Source organism: Macaca fascicularis, chromosome Y, assembly GCF_037993035.2.
Source record: "Macaca fascicularis isolate 582-1 chromosome Y, T2T-MFA8v1.1".
NCBI classification, from domain to species: domain Eukaryota; kingdom Metazoa; phylum Chordata; class Mammalia; order Primates; family Cercopithecidae; genus Macaca; species Macaca fascicularis.
Genome location: NC_132903.1, coordinates 7,689,463 through 7,707,876, shown reverse-complemented (window position 1 = coordinate 7,707,876; position 18,414 = coordinate 7,689,463). Strand labels below are relative to the sequence as shown.

At 35.7% G+C, this 18,414-nt stretch overlaps 1 protein-coding gene across 10 annotated transcripts in view; it reads left to right on the top strand.

Annotated features, from left to right (window-relative positions):
• Nucleotides 1–18,414, top strand: part of KDM5D (lysine demethylase 5D) — a 39,511-nt gene that overhangs the window by 7,780 nt on the left and 13,317 nt on the right. For 9 of the 10 annotated variants that reach the window (XR_012430494.1, XR_012430493.1, XR_012430492.1 and 6 more), the window contains exons 7-13: nt 1,439–1,568; nt 1,692–1,837; nt 4,432–4,590; nt 5,004–5,123; nt 5,246–5,404; nt 15,879–16,060; nt 16,156–16,318. Coding sequence is in view for 4 of the 10 variants with exons in the window: in XM_074030599.1 (XP_073886700.1) it covers nt 1,439–1,568; nt 1,692–1,837; nt 4,432–4,590; nt 5,004–5,123; nt 5,246–5,404; nt 15,879–16,060; nt 16,156–16,318 (1,059 nt within the window). In the remaining 6 variants the exon portion in view is untranslated. The remainder of the gene's footprint in view (nt 1–1,438; nt 1,569–1,691; nt 1,838–4,431; nt 4,591–5,003; nt 5,124–5,245; nt 5,405–15,878; nt 16,061–16,155; nt 16,319–18,414) is intronic. The other variant, XM_074030600.1, reaches the window with a different exon arrangement.

The following is an 18,414-nucleotide window of genomic DNA, read 5'->3' as shown; positions in this document are numbered from 1 at the left end:
CTGCTTAACTTCTGTTAATTATCTTTTGAGAAGAATAATGCAGCAAGTACATGAGTACTAATGATTTGTGCCTGAGTCTTAATTTATAGACGTGATTCAGTAACGATGAGATGGAGAGGTCAATGCTAAAAATTTAACACTGCTGACTGTTTCTTTCCAAATGAGATGTATGGCATACCACACAGAGCCACAGTAGTCAGTCAGGAGGTGAAAGGTAAGGTGAAAGGCACAGATCACACCCTTTGTTTGTATTTCTGTGAGACAGGCAAGGCAGGGCAGTGTAAATGTCAGAATTGGCTAGCTTATTGGAATAATTCCAGTGCTCTGTGGGGCACAGTGGATGCCAATAGGTTTCTGGTACACGGCTCTGAGTTGGTTTACAGCAGGGGCAAAACTGGCTGTATATGATACTTAAAGCAAATAGTTAGAGGTTTGGACTCGGGATAGTTTGGTGTGTATGGTAAAGTTACGGTTTAGTTTAGCCAGCTCTGAAAGAGCTGGGCTCCCTAGCCAACAGTGTCCCCCAGAAATGTCAAAACAATGTAAGGTGTATAAAATAAAAGTTAGATTAATACAGTTAGTTACTTAGCTCTTCAGAAGGTCAAAAAGTTGGAAATGGCCTCAATGTATAATTAAATGATTTCTGGAACAGTATTTTAATAAGCTATGTATACTCATAGACATAACACAATATACGTTTCCACTTGCAGAAATTGCTGTGGGAATAAAAGAAAAGCATAAAATACGTCACTGTGTCTCTCTGTGTGTATACGTGTGTGTGTTTATATAAATAGAAGAAAACTAATCTCTCTATAGAAGAAAATTTGTAAGAGTAAAGCTTTAAAATAAATGGAAAATGTAATTGAGCCCAATTTCAAAATGTAACAATTTTAAACATTCATAAAACATATTTTACAGTGTCATCTAAGAAAAATGCTGAAAATGGTATATAATATATATATAGCATATGATTTGTATTTTGATACTTACTTGGTTTCCATTTTCCTAGGTTTGTGATTACATTGTGGTCTGAAAGCCGTTATGGTTCTAATGATACCAGCCTAAATGGAATAGAATTTTTCCTCTTGTACTGTTTGCATCTTCAGCTCAGTTGGAGAGGGGGGCTTATTTGTAATTACAAAATTCTTTAAGGTATAAATTTCTGACATTTAAGCGTCACTAGCCTTGCAAGCCCAGGAGTAGTCATTTTTTTCCTGACATGAAAAAAGTTGACAAACTTCATTACTTTCCAAATTTATCCATTTGCTCCTACCTGACCATACCGTACTCACAGTAAAAATGTGATTAATAACCATTCAAAATTGGGTAAAGGCTGTTAGTTGATTTTAGTCCATGTAACTTGTCTAGACCTTGCCTGTAAAGTATTTATGCCTGTATAGGTAAAACTAACTTCATTGTTTGAATCTTCTTTGAACAGCCAGAGCCTACAGAGGAGGACATTGAGAAGAATCCAGAGCTAAAGAAGTTACAGATTTATGGGCCAGGTCCCAAAATGATGGGCTTGGGCCTTATGGCTAGGGATAAGGATAAGACTGTGCGTAAGAAAGGTGAGGAACTTTAATAGGCTGGGTAAGTGAGAGGGGTAAAATAGCAAAGTTTCATGTGAGAAGTAGTTTGGTAATCTTGATGCAGGAGAGAATTGTTTTCAGAGTTGTTTTTCACGTCCCTAGTCACATGCACCCCGGCTGTTACGGTGAAGGACCAGCGAAGTGGAGATGGGAACATGTCATCAGCATTGCTCAAGCAGCACTATAGCCTAGAGCCCTGCACTAAGACGACTATGCAGCTACGAAAGAATCACAGCAGTGCCCAGTTTGTAAGGACTCATGATTTTGTAATACTCTACTTTGAACTGTCAAGATTAGATTGAACCTAAAATTATTTCATCATACTTTTCTTTTTTCTTTCTTTCTTTCTACTTGTTCATGAGCCCTTTTATCTGAAGAGACAGGTGACTAGAAAGGGGAGGAAACTTATTCAAGATACTAAAGTCAAAAGCAAATTTTTTATATCTTTTTAGATAAAACTTTTCACAAAACTATATTCTGTTTTTCAACTCTATCAGCATTTACTGAACTTCTACAGCTTAATATAGGAGATAACGTGATCAGATATAAATTATGTCAAAGAGCTATTTGTTTATGGCGAATTCCTCCAGACTCTCAAAGCGTCACATTTCATACAGCAGTGACAGTTTTCTATTATCTTGTTTTACTTTTGTCCCTTGTATGTTTACATCTTCTTTTACTCTTTCTACATCTCACTTGGAAGATTTTTATAATGTCTTACATATTTAGATCTGCACTACAAGAAAAAAAAAAAGACTAAAATTCTTATCTTCCTCCTTACTCTTTAACTAATTTCACCCTGTTTTGATAATTTTTGTTTGCCTTTCCTTTATGTAAATGCTGTTTTCAGAAATTTTGTTCTCAGACTTCTGTTTTGAGCTGCAAATTCTTGTGTTTCTTTTAGTCGTTTCCACCTAATGATTGGGAGATCATCTTTACCACCCCTGTCCTATTCCTACTTGTCTCTCTATTTTTCATTTTATGGACACAAGGTAGACCTATCATCAAGATTGAAGTCTGGGAGTTATTGATCACTACTTTCTAACCCTTACAGCTAGTTGTTCACTTAGTTCTATTGCTTTTGTTTTTATTTTGGTATATCACGCATACACAAAAATATCTAGATTTGTTTTCCTTGTTTGTGTACTTTTAATTACCCCTTTTATATTGACTTCTTCGTTCAGTGGTTCAAAAAATTCGTTTGTGTGGTTCTATTAATACTCACTCTTGTATTCTATTAAGTGTAATTTTGTTAGGCATAGCTTTTTTTCCATCTGTTTTACCATTCAACTTTTGGTAGTTACCAATTTTTGGCTATTTCAAATAATTCTGTGAATATTAAAGTATATGTTTCTAGGTAGCATATGTAGACATTTCTGTTAACTAGATACACAGGATTGAATTGCTGTGATTGAGACTATGTATATTTTCAGTTTGGGATTATTGTCAGACTATTTTTAAAAATAGTTGACTAGTTATCAGGTAGTATTGGATACCAGTTCTGGTTACATGTCCTCACTAACACTTAAAATTGACAGTTTTGTTTTCATTTCAGCCATTCTGGAAGATGTCTAGTATTTCATTGTAATTTTTATTTGCATTTCCCTGGTTTACAATTTTTTATATTGAGCATCTTTCATAAGTTTAAAAGTTTTTTATTTTATGAAATCTTTTCCTGATAATTCTGTTGAATTTTTTTTTGAGACGGAGTCTCACCGTCACCCAGGCTGAAGTGCACTGGCATGCTCTCACCTCACTGCAACCTCCGCCTCCAGGGTTCAAGCAATTCTCCTGCCTCAGCCTCCCAAGTAACTGGGACTATAGGTGCACACCGGCACACACTGCTAAATTTTTTTTTTTATTTTAGTAGAGATGAGGTTTGACCTTGTTGCCCAGGCTGGTCATGAACTCCTGAGCTCTAGCAGTCCTCCTTCCTTGGCCTCCCAAAGTGCTGGGATTACAAGCCTGAGCCACCCCACCTGGTCTCTTATATTTATAAGTATTCTGATTTGTAATATGCGTGTGTGTAGATGCATGCATATATATGTGTATATATGCATGTGTATATACACATATATAATTTGTGTATGTTTATGTGTATGTATTTAAAAATACATAATTTCATAGTTTCTTCTGCTCTTGAGTTATCTTTATTTTCTCTTTATTGATCAGTTTACCTCTAGATTCTTGTAGAAAAGCCCATCCTACTTGTTGAAGGTAATTTTTGCAAAATATGACTGTACCCTGCTAAAAACTTTGTCACTGCATTTTCTTTTTAAACTGTTAATTATAACTTTTTTTTTTCAATTGTATCTAAGAATCAAGTTATTTAGCCTTTGCTTCATGTTTCTCTTCTGTGACATACTACTTGGGTGACTATTTAATTCATCACCTAATCTAAGATACCATTTAGAATGAAAGTAGACATCTCCCAAACTTTTCACGAGAGGAACAAGTGTAACTGGATACTCGGTCAGTTGGCCTTTTTATGTTCCACTTGCCCTCTGTGCCAGTCAAATTTTTAACTGTATGTAATTCTTTGAATTACATACAATTCAGTTACATACAATACATACAATCAATGCTGCTTTATACCTTTATGATTTTTGTTTATGCCATTGAACCTGTATAAAAAGTCTACTTTGCACCCGTGGTTTTTTGTTAACTTACTGTGTTACACTGTAATTGTTTCTTGTCATAGTTTGCACTAGGTAGTAAACTCATAAATACAACATTGTATAGTTACTGGTTAATGATATGTGTTCATCAATGGTCTAGAAACCTGGGATAAGGTATCATAGAACAAGCAACTAATCTTTTTACTTTCCTATTTTTTTGGTAGATTGACTCGTATATTTGCCAGATATGCTCTCGTGGGGATGAAGATGATAAGCTGCTTTTCTGTGATGGCTGTGATGACAATTACCACATCTACTGCTTGTTGCCACCCCTTCCTGAAATCCCCAGAGGCATCTGGAGGTGCCCAAAATGTATCTTGGCGGTAAGATCTGTCTGTCACTGATGATTCATTTTTGGTTCTTGGTGATTTTCTGCAGTGTAACCTTCTGGATCTTAGGGAGGTAGTTTCTACCCTTTTAGAAGTTAATACTTTTGTTAGGTTTTGATTAAGCTATCAATGAGCTACTATGCAAGAATGGTTGGACACACTAACTGTAGAATGATAGAGACTTGAGTGAACCAGAGGCAAGGGGACATAATCCAAATGGCATGAAATATATTAGGAAAGATTAGGAAATAATGTTTAATACCTACTGATGAAACAAACCTATTTGGAAATAGGAAAATGAAGAATTATCACTTGAGATATTGAATGTAACATGAAAAATTTATCTCTCCTTAGCTTTCCTATTTTTTTGGATCTTTATTGACTTTCTGAAATATATTTTATTTCAGGAGTGTAAACAGCCTCCTGAAGCTTTCGGATTTGAACAGGCTACCCAGGAGTACACTTTGCAGAGTTTTGGTGAAATGGCTGATTCCTTCAAGTCTGACTACTTCAACATGCCTGTACATGTATGTGATCTGAGGGCTGGACTGTAGCGATTCTGTTGTGATGGTCTTAGTTCTCTGGCTCGTGGAGACATGGGTCCAAAGTATAGGGGGGCTATGATAATCTTTTGCACTTGTTTTCACAGATGGTGCCTACAGAACTTGTAGAGAAGGAATTCTGGAGGCTGGTGAGCAGCATTGATGAGGATGTGACAGTTGAATATGGAGCTGATATTCATTCCAAGGAATTTGGCAGTGGCTTTCCGGTCAGCAATAGCAAACGAAATTTATCTCCTGAGGAGAAGGTAATACTGTTGGTAGTTCATGTTAACATTAACTAGGGAAATTCATTTTGGCATATAAAAGTGCTTTCATAGGTTCTCCCACACAGTATTGTGTTCACATGTTTGGGATAATGATGAGGTTTGATGATATTGAATGATCTGTCAGTGAACCAGAATATGGACAGTCATCATTTTTTTTTTTCTTAAAACTCCGATGGGGATAGATAAAAGGAACAGTGTAAATCTTGATATTATCAATGAAGAGGTATAGTGTTCCTCTGCCTTTCCTTAAGTCTAATTATTGGAGGCTTACCACCTTTATACGAAAAACAAGTACTATGACCAGCTTATTTTGAAATATTTGGAAGGGCAGAAAGAGGTGCCTCTGTTAAGTGTATCAGTTTGTGTTCATATCAAACACATGGAGCAATGTAGAAACCACTGATTTCATTCTTTATTACACGGTAGTTTCTTGTATTAATCAAAGAAACCCATACAGCCATCCTAAATTCTGGCTCATCACATTTGCATTTCTCCCATAGTGGAGACCCAAACAAAATAATGCCTGAAGTAACATAATTTGGGGAGATGTAACCGTCTAAAAGCTAAAATGTCACCATCCTTACGCATTATTTGAACATTTGAGAAATTAATCCTATTATAACTGCTGTTTTACCATGTTGGCCGGAACCAAAAGAATTAGTATTTGGCATTGTATATAGATTAATCTAACAAGAGGGTTGATCTAGACAGAAAAAATAGTAGTTTGAGGGTAAACTTAGCTAATAGCTGTGACTAACATTTTTAGGAAGCCTTACTTTGATTTTTATGTATATATACTGTTTATTTATGGAGACGTCTGTATCCATATAAGTGCTATTACATAGTCATATGCTGCATAACAGTTTCAGTTTAACAAAGGAGCAATACTGTACTTTCACTATATCTTTTCTGTTTAAAGGCATAGATACTTAAACCATTGTGTTATATGGCCTACAATATTCAGTACAATAATGTCGCACTAATTTGTAACCGAGGAGCAATAGTTATATACTATATAGCGTAGGTATGTAGTGGATTGTTTCTTCTTGGTTTGTGTGAGTATACTCTATGATGTTCACATAAGGACAAAATTGCCTAGGGACATATTTTTCAGATGTCCTTTTGTTAAGAGATGTGTAGCTGAGCATGATAGTACTTAAAAGTCTTTCTTACAGATACTTTGTTTATAGTTTTTAAAATAGAAGTAAGTTAAAATTACTGAAGATTGAAACTATAAGTAATTAGAAGAGAATCACCTATAGCATCCATTGGTGACATTGGTCTTTTTCTAATTCCCTTTTTGAAACAACCCAAAAAAACTGTGGTATTTTGAAGCCACAGACAAGTCCTTTTGTCAGTATAAATCATGGTATTGAGTAATATCCATGAACTAACTTTTGAACAGAAGAACTGAAGTTTTATGATATAATATCTCTCTACAGGCTTTTCTGCAAGTCATACCTCCCTCTTTCTCTCCACTAACACCCAAATGTTCCACTGTCATGGGTTTGTCATAATAAAAAAAAGAGTGTAGTGTTTGATTACATATGTATGTATTTTTACAAAGGGTATTAATTTTCAAGCTTTGTTAATGTTGTGTGTTCTCTGATTTTTTTCTGTCAGTATTGTGTTATGAAAATTCATTTATATTGTTGCTCATAGCTTTAAGTTATCTGTTTTCTCACTATTATGTAATATTGCATGCTGGGATTGCATCTCATTTATCTTTCTTTCTGTTGGATTGCTTCTGGTGTTTAGCTATTATAGTGTATGAGCATTATTGTACAGGTCTCCTAAAGCAACAATTTCTAGGTTCTATGTTTAGAAGTGGAATGGAAAGATACTCTGAATTGTTTTACAAAAGAATTCTGATAGGTTACACTGAAACTAATGGGGGAACTAGTCATATATTTAACAAAGCACTTCATACTGTTACCTAATTTTGTGGGTATGATATGTTCCCACGTAGCACTACATTGTATTTCATTGATACTAAGGCCAAACGCTTTCCAATAGCTTATTCCAATTGCAAGCCTTTAAGAGCATCAGTTTATACCGTCTGCTAAATTATTGGAGGTGCCATTTATACTTATCTAAAACATATATGTGTATATAGACATTTGAGTAGATGCAGAATGTGTGTATTAACCCCTATCATGATGAGCTTGTACTGCTATTAATTTTTTAACTTTTATAAAACAAATAAATACCTTGGTATCTCTATCCTGCCGGTTGGTCCCATTCCTGCTAGTTTCCTTTGGCTCTAAGATTTAGTTTATCTTTCTGTATACATAGACTTTAAATGTTTAACTTGTAAATAATGCACAATTAATTTTTTTAATCCAGTGAGTTTTTATTTTTTAATTAATTTTCATTTATTATGACTGATGATTACATCCATTTTTTGCTATCTTGTTTTGAACTTAGTTTCTGCTGCCTTTTCTGTTTTCTTTTTTTTTTTTTTTTTTTTTTGCCTCTTATTCCATTTTAGCCACTTCTAAGTTTAGCAACTTTTATATGCTAGTTTTAATACTTTATTTTAAAGATAAGCTAACATTTAATTTTTTTACTTCTCTCAAGTATTATTAGACTATATAACTGTTACTCTTCTGTTCAGTTCTATTCTGACCCATGAAATTTTTGTGCGTGTTTTTAAAGCTTTTTCATCAACAAAATGCTTATTATTTTTGTTTTCATACTGACTACAGATTTATCCACACTTGGTTTTTTCTTTTGATTATTTGCCATTCTTGCAACCATTTTTCTTCGTTTCTGAAGTAAATTCTTTAGAAATTTCTTAAACAGGCTGGGCGCAGTGGCTCACGCCTGTAATCTCAGCACTTTGGGAGGCCAAGGCAGGTGGATCATGAGGTCAGGAGATTGAGACCATCCTGGCTAACACGGTGAAACCCCGTCTCTATTAAAAATACACAAAATTAGCCGGGCATCATGGCGGGCGCCTCTAGTCCCAGCTACTCGGGAGGCTGAGGTGGAAGAATGGCATGAACCTGGGAGGTGGAGCTTACAGTGAGCTGAGATTGCACCGCTGCATTCCAGCCTGGGTGACACAGGGAATCTCTGCCCAGAAAAAAAAAAAAAAAAAAAATTCTTAAACAGAGGCATTTGTAAATTTTTCTTTGAGTTGTTAAATATGTGTTTTACCTTTATTCTTATAAAGGTATTTCTCTGTATATATACGAATGTGGTTTGAGAATTGTCTTTTATCAGTACATTAAAAATCTGTTTTGGCTTTTGAGAAGTCAATTCTGAATCTTACATTAGTTTGTAGTAGTGTATTCTGTTTTTTTCTGTTTGACTGCTATAATATCTCTTTGTTTTAGTGTATTGCAGGTTTTCTTGATGTATGAAATGTGACCTTTTTACTTAATATTTCTGGGAATACATAGGAATTCTCAAACTTGAGAATTCAGCTTTTACCAGTTCTGAAAAATTCTTGGTCATCAACTTTTGCAGTCTATAATTTCTTTATCCCATTAGCTGGAACTTTATTAGTCCAGTCTCTTCTGTGTGTTTTTCCACCTGTCTTTCAATTTTTTTTTATTCTTTTGCTGCTATTGTTTTTTAAGTAACTTACTTAAAAGAACTTAAAAATGCACCAGTTTTTAAAATACCTAATCTATTAAACCACTTAGTTTATAATTTTTAATGTTACATTTTTATCTTTAGAATTTCTGATTATTTTTCAGACTTTCCTAGTTAATATTGAAAACCTTTTTTTTCATATTTCTTTTATCCTCTTATTAAATTAAACTGATTTTACCTTCAGCACCTAGTTATTATAGCATATTCTGAGAACTAATGACAGCTTGTTTTCTCAACAGATTTTTACTCATTTTACAACTCCCCTTCCATATTTAATGGCTTTGATTTAATTAGTGTTTTTTGTTGTTGTTTTTATTTTTTGATGAGCTTGTGTTTCTTTGAACCATATATATGGGATTTTTTTCAGAAACCTAGATTTTAATGTCCAGCTACAGAATAGACTTTCTGTTAAATGTCAAGGATTCTCCTAAGACTGTATAAAAAATTTTTAGCTTTGCATTTTCAAGTAAAAATGAATACTTGTGTTTTCAAGTAAATATGAATTCTTGTGTGGATGGCTGACAGGTAAGAACTCTTAGGAGTATCTTTCCTTTTCTTCTTGTGGAAGCAGTACCAAGATAGGGAAAGTATTTAATATCTATTTCTTCAGGATGTTTTCCACCTCCTTCAGTTTTACAGCTCAAAGGATAATAGAACTGTCACAGTTTTATGTTAAAGACCCTAATATGACCTTTTTTGGAAGCTCCAAATTTTGTCTTTTATGGTTGACCCAGATTGTCATCAGTTTCAGAACTTTTATTTGTACATGTTATTTGTTAGTTTTATCCTCTGAGGATTTTCCTTAGTTTCTAAGCAGCTGAACCAAAACATTTAAAAAATATGTTTTCTTATGTAGCATGTTGAGGTACTTTGTGATTCCTCAATATCTAACCACAATGTAGTTGAAAAGTGAAGTTGTATTAAACTTGTAATTCAGAAGTTTTTGAAACTGTATTGTTTTATAATACTGCAGATAAGTATAATCATATAATTTTCTTAGCTTATATATTTAGCTTTTTTTTTGGATTTTTTTTCAAATATATTCCTGGGTCATGTTAATTATTTCAAATAATAAACATATTGAACTTATGATGCTTTTATTAAGAGAAATATAATGTGGCCTTTTATTTGACCAGAAACTCTCCTATTATTCTGTAGTTTATTTACGTTTTAATTATACTTTTAAGTTCTGGGTACATGTGCAGAACATGCAGGCTTGTTACATAGGTATACACGTGCCATGGTGGTTTCCTGCACCTGTAAATCCATGATCTACCTACCTTAAGTGTTTTCCCTGTTGCTCTCCTTCCCCTAGTCCCCCAGCCCTGACAGGCCCTAGTGTGTGATGTTCCTTGCCCTGTGTTCATGTGTTCTCATTGTTTAACTCCCACTTAGGAGTGAGAACATGTGGTATTTGGCCTTCTGTTCTTGTGTTAGTTTGTGGAGAATGCTGTTTCCGGCTTCATCCATGTCCCTGCAAAGTTCATGGACTCATCCTTTTTTATGACTGCATAGTATTCTATGGTGTGTATGTGCCACATTGTTTTAATCCGGTCTATCATTGATGGGCATTTGGGTTCATTCCAAGTCTTTGCTGTTGTGAACAGTGCTGCATTAAACATGCGTTTGCATGTGTCTTTATAATAGAATGATTTATAATCCTTTGGGTATATACCCAGTAATGGGATTGCTGGATTAAATGGTATTTCTAGTTCTAGATCCTTGAGGAATTGCCATACTGTCTTCCACAATAGTCGAACTAATTTATACTCTCACCAACAGTGTAAAAGCGATCTGGTTTCTCTACATCCTGTCCTGCGTCTGTTGTCTTTGACTGTAATGATTGCCATTCTAACTGGCATGAGATGGTATCTCATTATGGTTTTGATTTGCATTTCTCTAATGACCAGTGATGATGAACTTTCTAAAAATATATTTGTTGGCTGCATAAATGTCTTCTTTTCAGAAGTGTCTGTTCATAACTTTCGGTCACTTTTTGATGGGGTTATTTTGTCTTGTAAATTTGTTTAAGTTCTTTGTAGATTCTGTATATTAGCCCTTAGTCACATGGACAGATTGCAGACATTTTCTCCCATTCTGTAGGTTGCCTTTTCACTCTAATGATAGTTTCTTTTGCTGTGCAGAAGCTCTTTAGTTTAATTAGATCCCATGTATCAATTTTGGCTTTTGTTGCCATTGCTTTGGTGTTTTAGTCCTGAAGTCTTTGTCCTTGCCTGTCTCCTAAATGGTATTGTCTAGGTTTTCTTCTAGGGTTTCTATGGTTTTAAGTCTCATGTTTAAGTCTTTAGTCCATCTTGAGTTAATTTTTGTATAAGGTGTAAGGAAGGGATCCAGTTTTAGCTTTTTGCGTATGGCTAGCCAGTTTTCCCAGCACCATTTATTAAATAGGGAATCCTTTCTCCATTGCTTGTTTGTGTCAGGTGTATTAAAGATCAGATGGTTGTAGATGGGTGGTGTTATTTCTGAGGCCTCTGTTCTGTTCAGTTGGTCTGTATATCTGTTTTGGTACCAGTACCATGCTATTTATCTTACTGTAGCCTGGTAGTATAGTTTGAAGTCAGGTAGCGTGATGCCTCAAACTTCATTCCTTTTGCTTAGGATTGTCTCTTTGCTACGTGGGCTCTTTTTTGGTTCCATATGAAACTGAAAGTAGTTTTTTCCAGTTTGGTGAAGAAAGTCAGTGGTAGCTTGATGGGTATAGCATTGAATCTGTAAGTTACTTCGGGTGGTATGGCCATTTTCACGATATTGATTCTTCCCGTTCATCAGCATGGAATGTTTTTCCATTTGTGTCCTCTCTGATTTCCTTGAGCAGTGGTTTGTAGTCCTCCTTGAGTCGGTACTTCACATCCCTTGTAAGTTGGATCCTAGGTATTTTATTCTCTTTGTAGCAATTGTGAATGGGAGTTCACTCATGATTTGGCTCTCTGTTTGTCTGTTATTGGTGTATAGGGGTGCTTATGATTTTTTTCACTTTGATTTTGTATCCTGATAAAGTTGCTTGTCAGCTTAAGGAAATTTTGGGCTGAGACGATGGAGTTTTCTAAATCTACAACCATGGCATCTGCAAACAGAGACAGTTTGACTTCCTGTTTTCCTAATCGAATACCCTTTATTTCTTTCTCTTGCCTGACTCCCCTGGCCAGAACTTTCAATACTATGTTGAATAAGAGTAGTGAGAGAGGGCATCCTTGTCTTGTGCTGGTTTTCAAAGGGAATGCTTCCAGTTTTTGCCCATTCAGTATGACATTGACTGTGGGTTTGTTATATTAGCTGTTATTGTTTTGAGATATGTTCCATCAGTACGTAGTTAATTGAGAGTTTTAGCATGACGGGGTGTTGAATTTTGTTGCAGGCCTTTTCTGAATCTATTGCGATAATCATGTGGTTTTTGTCATTGGTTCTGCTTATGTGATGGATTGTGTTTATTGGTTTGGTTATGTTGAACCAGCTGTGTATCCCAGGGATGAAGCTGACTTGACCATGGTGGATAAGCTTTTAAGTTCAGGGGTACAAGTGTAGTTTTATTACACAGGTAAACTTGTATCATGGGGATTTGTTGTACAGATTATCACTCAGGTATTAAGTCTGGAACCCATTAGTTATTTTTCCTGATCTGTCCCTCTCCCTACCTCCCAACCTCCAAAAATCCCAGCGTCTGTTGTTCCCCTCTATGTCTACGTATTCTCTCATCATCTAGCTCTTACTCGTAAGAGAGAACATAAAGTATTTGGTTTTCTGTTCCTGTGTTAGCTTGCTAAGGATGATGGCCTCCAGCTCTATCCATGTCTTAGCAAAGGACATGATCTTTTTATATGCACGTTGGCCACTTGTATATATTCTTAAGAGGAGTGTCTGCTGATGTCCTTTGCCCATTTTTAATGGGGTGATTTGTTTTTTGTTAGTTGATTTGTATAAATTTGCTATAGATTGTGAATATTTGGCTTTTGTCAGATGTATAGCAAATATCTTCTTCATTCTGTAGGTTGTTTATTCTGTTGACAGTTTCTTTTGCTGTGGGAAGCTGTTTCACTTAATGAGGTCCCACTTACCTATTTTTGTTGCATTTACTTTTGGGGGCTTAGCCAGAAATTCTTTGCCAAGGATACTGTCGAGAAGACTATTTCCCTAGGATTACTCTAGTTTGAGGTTTTACATTTAAATAAATCTTTGGTTCATTCCACATTCATTTCTTTTGAGACACAATTTCTCTGTCACACATGCTGGTGTGCAGTAGCACAGTCATGACTCACCTCACTGTAGCCTAGATCTTCTGGGCTTAAACAACCCTCACACTTAAGCCTTCCTAGTAGCTGGGAGCTACCACACACAAAAAAAAAAATTATAAGAATAGAAATTTTTACAAAGTTACTATTTTTTATATTAATAGCTATTACACTTGCCTAATATTTTTAAAAATTTTTTGTAGAGACAAGAGTCTCACTGTGTTGACCAGGCTGATCTCAAACTTCTGGGCTCTAGCTGTTCTCCTACCTTGGCCTCCCACAGTGTTGGGATTACAGGTATAAGCCTGGCCGTGAGTTAATTTTTGCACATGGTGAAGTGTAGGTGTCCAGCTTCAGTCTTCAGCATATAGCTAGTCAGTTACTCCATCACCATTTATTGAATAGGAAGCTATTTCCCATTGTTTGTTTTTGTTGGCCTTGTCAAATAACAGATGGTAGTACGTGTCTGGCTTTATTTCTGAGTTTTCTATTCTGTTCCATTTGTTTTTTGTTGGTCTTTGTTACAGTACCATGCTGTTTTAGTTACTATCACTTCAGATTATAGTTCAAAATTTGGATAGTGTGATGTCTGTATCTTTGTCTTTTGGCTTAGGTTTGCTTTGGCTAGTTGGGGCTCTTTTTTTAGTTTCAAATAAATTTTAGAATTTCTTTCAAGTTCTGTGAAGAATGATGTTGGTAGTTTGATAGAAATAGCATCGAATCTGTAAATTGCTTTGAGTGGTATGGCCATTTTAATGATACTGGTTCTTTCAATATATGGGTGTGGAATGGTTTTCCATTTACTTGTGTTATCTCTGATGTTTTTTAGCAATGTTTTCTGGATTTCCTTGTAGAAGTTTTTCACCTACTTGGTTAGCTGTATTTCAAGATATTTCCTTTTCTTTATCTTCTGCTCATTTTTAATTAGTTTTTTTTTTCCTTCCTGTTGTATTTGTGCAGTTTCTTACTTTTTGGATCTTGACCTTTTATTGGACCCACAGTTTGCAAATATATTCTTCCATTCTGTAGGTCGTCTCTTTATTCTGTTGATGTTTCCTTCATTGTGCAGAAGCTTTTTAGCTTAATGTAATACCATTTGTCTGTTTTTACTTTAGTTGCTTATGCTTTTGAGGTCTTAATCCAGAAAATTCTTGCCAAGATCAATGTCATGGAGCTTTCCTCTTATGTCTTCTTTTAGTAGTTTCATACTTTTGGATTTTACATTTAAGTTTTTACTTCCTTTGGGGGTTGATTTTTGTACATGCTGAAAGACGGGTAACGTTTCATCCTTCTCTGCATGTGTATATCCAGGTTTTCCAACAATAGATGCTGAAGAGACTGCCCTTTCCTCTGTGTTCTTGGTGTCTTTGTGGAACTTCTTTCGACTAAAAATGCAGAGATTTATTTCTGAGCTAATTTTCCTTGTATCTGTGTGTTTTGTTTTTATTGATAGTACTAAGCCCTTTTAGTTACCGTAGCTTTGTGATATAAAATTAGTGTGAATACTCTCAGCTTTTTTGTTTATTGTTTTGTTTCACATATTGCTTTGGATATTTTGAGTCTTTGGGATTCCATATCACTTGCTTTTTCTAAAATTTCTGTTAAGGATGCTGTTGTTGTTTTTTGACGGGGATTAAATTGAATTTCTAGATCAGTTTGGATATTATGGACATTTTAGCAATATTAATTCTTCTAGTCTGTGAGGACAAGGTAGCTTAAAATTTATTTGTGTCTTCTTCGGTTTCCTTCATCATTATTTGTATAGTTTTCACTGTAGTGATTTTTTTACCTCCTAGCAAATTTATTGCTAGGGATTTTTTTTTCAGCTGTTAGAAATGGAGTTTTTATTTTATTTTTCTTTCAGATAATTTTCTACTAATGTATAGAAACACAACTGATTTTTATATTGATTTTGTATCCTGCAAATTTACTGAATTTGTTAGTTCTAACAGCGTTTTTATGGAGGCCTTAGCATCCTCTTAAAAAAGAAGTGTTTTTGGCTGGGCGCGGTGGCTCAAGCCTGTAATCCCAGCACTTTGGGAGGCCGAGGCGGGCGGATCACAAGGTCAGGAGATCGAGACCACAGTGAAACCCCGTCTCTACTAAAAATACAAAAAATTAGCCGGGCGCGGTGGCGGGTGCCTGTAGTCCCAGCTACTCAGGAGGCTGAGGCAGGAGAATGGCGGGAACCTGGGAGGCGGAGCTTGCAGTGAGCCGAGATCGCGCCACTGCACTCCAGCCTGGGCAACAGCGTGAGACTCCGTCTCAAAAAAAAAAAAAAAAAAAAGAAGTGTTTTCTTTAAGACTTTCTTATAAATCTTCAAACAGGGATAACATTACTTTTTCTTTTCCAATTTGAATGCTTTTTAAATTTCTTTTCCTGCCTCATTGCTCTGGCTAGGATCTCCGGCACTTTGTTAGTTGATAGTGGCAAAACAGGGCATTGTATCTGAGTTTACAACATGGACCTCTTAAATGACCAAGCGTACCAGTAGGCAACATGCTCTAAGACGCAGTTGTCTTCTTATGTATGTTTTGCTCAGTTTGCCTTTCCTCACCCTATCCTACTCCCTACTCACTCTGGCAAATCTCTGACCCAACAGGAATATGCGACCAGTGGTTGGAACCTGAATGTGATGCCGGTGCTAGATCAGTCTGTTCTCTGTCACATCAATGCAGACATCTCAGGCATGAAGGTGCCCTGGCTGTACGTGGGCATGGTTTTCTCAGCATTTTGTTGGCATATTGAGGATCACTGGAGTTACTCTATTAACTACCTGCACTGGTGAGCATGACCCCAAAGGCTGGCATGGATATCAAGACTGCCTTCATATGCAAGGATGTGTATAGACTTGATGTGTTTTCTCTCTGCCTGAGCAGGGGTGAACCAAAGACCTGGTATGGTGTACCCTCCCTGGCAGCAGAGCATTTGGAAGAGGTGATGAAGAGGCTGACACCTGAGCTGTTTGATAGCCAGCCTGACCTCCTACACCAGCTTGTCACTCTCATGAATCCCAACACTTTGATGTCCCATGGTGTGCCAGTGAGTAACAAGGATCAAAACAATTTTAATTTTATTCCCTGGGGTGAGAAGGGAATGAGAAAGAACTTAGTTTTGGAAGAAATAAAACCGTATCTATTTTGCTGTGGAGATTAGGCTTAGCATCACACCTCTTTGCCTCCCCTTCCTGACATCAAGTTGCAGATCGCTACCATTAGCTGGGACACCTAAGAGAACAATTAAAAGAGAGATTAGATAATTACTTAGCAGAATGGAAATTAAAACTTGGATCTTGGCCTTTTTATCTGCCTTCTAATCTAGGATTGGTATTCTCTTAATTTTTCTGAATATAATTCTTATTTTGCAAAACCCGCATGAGGATGAGGGACTGGTTTCAGAGTTTTGGGTGTTTCTAGGATTGAATTATATCAGCTCCTTTTGCTAAAAAATAAGTAAGCAATGTGTATGTGGTACACGGACTGGGTCACTGTCTTGTAACATGCTGTGCCTTTTCTCCTTTGAAATTCTGTAAGCTTTGAGTTAACCACTTTATAAGCTTTTATAACTTTTATGGCCATCTTCCTCCGTTTTCTCATCTGAACAAAATACACTTTGTGTCTCCAGAAGCCCTCTTCCTTTCCTGACATTTTATACATTTTATGAATTATAACTTGTACCTTTTTTTTTTCTAGTATTCCTCTTGTCTGACAAGAAAAAGATATTGATGATAATGAGCTCATCAAGCAATCTAATTACACGATTTGTCTTGCTTTCTGATTCTAGTTCCGAACTATATTTTTTGTCTCTCATGTGCTATATATGTAATACTGACTTTTATATATTTTTTTTATGGGTGCCTTTCCTAGGCGTATTGCTTTCTTTATAAAGCTCTGAATTACTCGGTAATATCCTTTCATGTCAGCCTGAAGGAGTCCTTCTGTATTCCCTGTAGGCGTGTCTTTTGGAGACATATTTCCACAATTTTTAATTCTCTTAATTTATTCATTTATTTTTCCTATTATGTGACTTTAAACATGTCATCCAACTGGCCTCTGGCCTCCATTACTTCTTATGAAAAATCTGTTGATAATTCTGTTAAGCATCCATTATATGTGAAGAATCATGTCTGTCATGCTGCTTTCAAACTCCATCTTGGTGTCTTACCTTTTGATGGTTCGACTATATTGTGTCTTCTAGAGTTTATCTAGTTGGAGTGCCCTGAGCTTCTTGGTGGTAGACTTTCAGGGCTTTCCACAAATTTGGAAATTGTTTAACCACTTTTGTTTCAACTGTTAGACCTTTTTCTTTTTCTCTTCTTATGAAACTCCCATTCTGCATACATGGGTGCACTTGGTAGGGTCTGATTAATATTCTTCTCTTTTTGCCCCCTGCTGATTTGATTATTTCAGTTGACATGTCTTACAGTTTTCTGATTCTTTCTTTTGCCTGCTCAAAGCTCCTGTTGAAAACATCTTGTGAGTTTTTCACTTTTTCTATGGGACTGGGAGCTTCAGAATTTTGACTTGTTTCATTTTTGTAATTTTAATGCCTTTCTTGGAACTTTTATTTGGAGGGATATTATTCTTCTGATACCCGTTAGTCCTTTGTGCATTGCTTCTTAAGCCGTTTAAGCCTGTTTAAGAGAGTTGATAGACTTTAGTAAGTACGTAAGCCTGGGCTATCTCAGAGCTTTTTTCTTTTAACAGAAGGGCTATACTTTCTGGTTTCTTTGTATGCCTCCTGTGTTTTAAACTGAACACTTTTGGTATTGCTTCAACTCTGAAAATCATGCTATCCCCTTGTCTTCTCAAAAAATTTTTTGTTGTTGTTGCTTTTATGTACAATAGTAGTTGTTTGATTACTGAATTTTCTGAACTAGTATTTTTGGGGCATATGTTTTAAAGGTGAAATTCACATAATACAAAGCAAACCATCTTAAATTGAACAATTTGGTCTCATTTAGTACATTCACAGTGTTCTGCATCCACCATGTCTATTAAATTCTAAAATATTTTTATTATTCCAGAAAAGTCTCAAAACAATTATGTTATTTCTCATTCATCCATGTTTCTCTCCTTGGACCACAATTTTACTTTCTGTTTCTATGAATTTATTCTGCATATTTCCTATAAATGGAA